Source organism: Neopsephotus bourkii, unplaced genomic scaffold (genome assembly GCF_033783945.1).
Source record: "Neopsephotus bourkii isolate Nb327-2 ecotype Australia unplaced genomic scaffold, CSIRO-AGI_Nbou_v1 NB_1455, whole genome shotgun sequence".
In the NCBI taxonomy this organism is placed as follows: Eukaryota; Metazoa; Chordata; class Aves; order Psittaciformes; family Psittacidae; genus Neopsephotus; species Neopsephotus bourkii.
The window spans coordinates 64,754-69,385 of NW_026901932.1; the positions used below are offsets into that span (position 1 = coordinate 64,754).

The following is a 4,632-nucleotide window of genomic DNA, read 5'->3' on the forward strand; positions in this document are numbered from 1 at the left end:
GGGGCTGTGATACCTAAGGGGAAAGCAGGGATCCATAGGGATAACGGTGTTCCTCATGGTGGGAATGAGCCCATTGGAGCGGTTTCATCGGCGTTTGGGGCTGATTCCTGCCCTTTTTCCATGTGGGAATAGCATGGAGGCAAAGGGAAATAGTGGGATGCGCTGCATGTTGGGGCATGGGAAATGGGAGAAGAGCAGGAATAAACCCGGAATACATTACAATAAATAGGGGAAAAGCATCCTCGCTTGGGATTCCAGCCCTCTGGAACGCCACCGGCCCCCATTCACTGCTGGAACGGGGTCTTAGACACTGAATATCAATAGAAACATAAAGGCATAGGGCTGCTGCAAAGCGTTCCCAACGCAGCTCCCACGGCATTCCCAATGGGAATAGGAAACAGTTAATACATAAACCCTTCTTCCCCCTTTAGGGGTTAAACCAAGCCCCCCCCATTGCCCTTAAGGGTTAAACCGAGCCCTTCCTTTCCCTTTCCATCTGCATCACCCCTGCTTAGCACCAAACCCCCCCCCGCCGCCATTAGAAGCCGTTTAATCCCTACCAAGGCTTATCCCTTCCGTTACCGGAGCACGCAACCGAGCCTGCCTGCGGCCTACACCCCCGAACCGGACCCAACCCCGCTGTATAACGGGGGGTATCCGGTAGCACGGTGTTAGAAACCCGTCCCCCCCCACAACACGGCCCCGTTCAATGGGGCCTGAGGAGGAACCGGGCCCCGTTACCGCTGGCTCCCGCTCCCGGCGCCGCTGACAGGGCCGCAAAGCGCCGCCGGCTGTCGTGATGCGGGCGCCGCTGTCGTAAAACCCGCCCGGCCCCCGCCGTGTTCACTGACGGCAGGAGGCGTCGCCATAGCGACCGTGCGGAGGGGCTGAGGTGATGGCGGGGTTCAATGGCTTCCCTGCCTCTGCCTCAGCCCCGGCCCTCCGTGGGCCGCAATGAGGAGCGGCGGGGACCCGGAGGGCTCCGGTACCGGCGGCACGGCGGTTACCCGTGGGTTGCAGCGCATTCTTCCCCTTCCCAGCCGTTTAATGGCGGTAAGGCATTGGGAAGGAGGTGGATTTGACCCAGGGTTAACCGAAGGGGAGCAGCTTTACCTCAGCGGCTGGCGGCGGCCTCCGTCCCCGGTGCCTTGCGCATCCCCTCAGCCACGGCGCCTCCTCCGCTTCCACCCGTCACTCGTGGGTCATAAACCCCGCGGTTACAGCCCTCATCCTGTCCCAAAGCTGGAATCGGCTCCTCCCGATCCCATAGGATCAACCCCGCCCGCCCCAACGCCCCGCCTTCCCCCTCAGCCCGCCTCAGCCCAACATGGCGGCCGCGCCACACCCCCTAAAATGGCCGCCGGCTCCCTCTGCCCTCGCTCAAAATGGCGGCCGCTCCCTGCATACCCCGTGCTTACCCTTACCTAAAATGGCCGCCGCCTCCCTTTGCCCTCACCCAAAATGGCGGTCGCGCCACACCCCCCTCCTTTTACCCTCACCTGAAAAGACCGCCGGTTCCTTTTCCCCTTACCCAAAACAGGGACCGCGCCACACCTCCTCCCTTGCCCTTACCTGAGAAGGCCGCCGGTTCCTTTTCCCCTTGCCCAAGATGGGGACCGCCCCACATCAACCCCTTTGCCCTTACCTAAAATGGCCGCCGCTCCCTTCGCCCTCAGCCGAAATGGCGGCCGAACCTCACTCCCCTCCTTTGCCCTTACCTAAAATGTCCGCCGCTTCCCTTTGCCCTCACCCAAAAAGGGGGGGCGTGCCACCGCCCCCCCCTTTTCCCTCACATAAATGTTCACCGCGTCCCTTTGCCATCACCCAAAATGGCGGCCTCGCCACACCCCGCCTTTTCCCTTACCTAAAATGTCCGCCTCTCCCTTTGCCCTCACCCAAAATGGCGGCCGCGACACCGCCTCCCCCCTTTTCCCTTACATAAATGTTCACCGCCTCCTTTTGCCCTCACCCAAAATGGCGGCCGCGCCACCTCCCCCTTTTCCCTTACCTAAAATGTCCGCCGCTCCCTTTGCCCTCACCCAAAATGGCGGCCGTGCCTCCTCCCCCTTTTCCCTTATCTAAAATGTCCGCCGCTCCCTTTGCCCTCACCCAAAATGGCGGCCGCGCTGTCAGCGACGCATGCGTCGCGCGGTGCACGCCGGACGCCGCTTCCGGCCGTGACGCTGCAGATCGCGCCGGGTCCCTCCTCCGCCGGTGCCGCTGCCGGTGCCGGTGCCGCTTCCTCCTCCTCCTCTTCCTCCTCCTTCCTCCTCGTCCCGGCGCCATGGGGGGGGTGAAGGTGATCGCGAACGACGCCGAGTTCCAGCCGGAGCTGGGCGCCGCCGGCTCCCGCTTGGCCGTGGTCAAGTTCACCATGCGCGGGTGAGCGGGCCCGGAGCAGGCCCGGCGCAGGCCTTTGCGGCCTAGGGAAGCGTTCGCTTCCCGACGCGATCCCATGGGATTGGGGCTGTTCCCGCTTCCCTTGGGATGCGCATCCCTATGGATCCCTCTGCTGTATCCGCAGCTGCGGGCCTTGCTTGAGGATAGCGCCGGCCTTCAGCTCCCTGAGCACCAAGTACCCGCAGGCCGCCTTCCTGGAGGTGGACGTGCACCAGTGCCAGGTGGGAATTGCGCTTGGGAAAGGCCGGGAAGAGACCCCCATTCCATAGGGATTCAATGGGGGAAACGCTTGGGGGTGTGTGGGGGGGTGGAGGTGAGTGGGAATTCTGCTTGGGAAAGGGTGGGAAGAGACCCCATTCCATAAGGATTCAATGGGGGTTAATGGGAATTCTGCTTGGGAAGAGACCCCATTCTATAAGGATTCAGTGGGGGTGATGGAGGTGAATGGGAATTCCGCTTGGGAATACACCCGAATCCATAAGGATTCAATGGGGTTGATGGAGGTGAGTGGGAATTCTGCTTGGGAAGAGACCCCATTCCATAAGGACTCAATGGGGGTTAATGGGAATTCCGCTTGGGAAGAGACCCCATTCCATAAGGACTCAATGGGGGTTAATGGGAATTCCGCTTGGGAAGAGACCCCATTCCATAAGGATTCAATGGGGGTGACTGGGAATTCTGCTTGGGAAGAGAGCCCATTCCATAAGGACTCAATGGGACTGAATGGGCCTCAATGGGACTCAATGGGCCTCCATGGGCCTCAATGGGCCTCCATGGGCCTCAATGGGACTCAATGGGCCTCAATGGGACTCAATGGGCCTCAATGGGCCTCCATGGGCCTCAATGGGCCTCCATGGGCCTCAATGGGCCTCAATGGGCCTCAATGGGATTCAATGGGACTGAATGGGCCTCAATGGGCCTCCATGAGCCTCCATGGGACTGAATGGGCCTCCATGGGACTGAATGTGCCTTCCCGCCTTGGGGACCGGCGTCTTGGCAGGGCACGGCGGCCGCCAACGGCATCGCGGCGACGCCGACGTTCCTGTTCTTCCGGAACAAAGTGCGCCTGGAGCAGTACCAGGGCGCCGACCCCCTGGGGCTGGAGGAGAAGATCAGGCAGCTCCTGGAGAACGAGCCCGGGCCCGGCGACGCCGCCGACATCCCCAAGGGATACGTATGGAATCCCTGGGGGGGGGGAACCCGATGGGGTGCTCTGCAGCTCTGCCTCTGCTGTGGGGGGAGCGTTCCTTATGGGATAGAGGGATCATTCCCTTTGGGATATAGGGATCATTGCCTATCGGATAGACAGATCGTTTCCTATGGGATGGAGGGAGTGTTCACCATGGGATATAGGGAGCATTCCCTATAGGATGCAGGGATCATTCCCTATGCGATGGAGGGATCATTCCCTATACAATGGAGGGAGCATTCGCTATGAGATATAGGGATCATTCCTTATGGGATATAGGGCTCATTCCTTCTGGGATATAGGGATCATCCCCTATGGGATGCAGGGCTCACCCCCATCCCCCCCAACCAGCACCCCCACCCTTACCCCCCTCCCCCATTCCCCATAGCCCCCCATTGCCCCCCATTCCCAGATGGATCTGCTGCCCTTTGTACCCCCCATTCCCCATAGCCCCCCGTTCCCCATAGCCCCCCACCCATAGCCCCTTATATCCCCCCATATCCCCATAGCTCCCCATAGCCCCCTAGCCCCCATAGCCCTATATGCCCCCATATCCCCATATCCCCCCATAGCCCCCCATAGCCCCCCATAGCCCCATAGCGCCCCATATCCCCCCATACCCCCAGATGGACCTGCTGCCCTTTGTACCCCCCATTCCCCATAGCCCCCCGTTCCCCATAGCCCCCCATTCCCCATAGCCCCCCATAGCCCCCCATTCCCCATAGCCCCCCTATAGCCCCCCATATCCCCCCAGATGGACCTGCTGCCCTTTGTACCCCTCTCCCCCCATAGTCCCCCTATAGCCCCCCATAGCCCCCATATCCCCCCCATAGCCCCCCATAGCCCCCCATAGCCCCCCATATCCCCCCATAGCGCCCCATAGCCCCCCATATCCCCCCATATCCCCCCATTGCCCATAGCCCCCCATAGCCCCCCATAGCGCCCCCATGCCCCCAGATGGACCTGCTGCCCTTCGTGAACCGGGCGGGCTGCGAGTGCCTCAACGAGAGCGACGAGCACGGCTTCGAGAACTGCCTGCGCCG

The 4,632-nt window shown here is 61.4% G+C and overlaps 1 protein-coding gene across 1 annotated transcript; it reads left to right on the forward strand.

Annotated features, from left to right (window-relative positions):
- Positions 1–2,281: 2,281 nt before the first annotated feature.
- On the forward strand, positions 2,282–4,626 carry LOC133220616 (thioredoxin-like protein 1; the record flags this gene model as incomplete). Its single annotated transcript, XM_061368860.1, has 4 exons — positions 2,282–2,382; positions 2,525–2,621; positions 3,401–3,574; positions 4,547–4,626. Coding segments are annotated over exons 1-4 (449 nt in total), but the record flags the coding sequence as incomplete, so codon positions are not given.
- Positions 4,627–4,632: the final 6 nt, after the last annotated feature.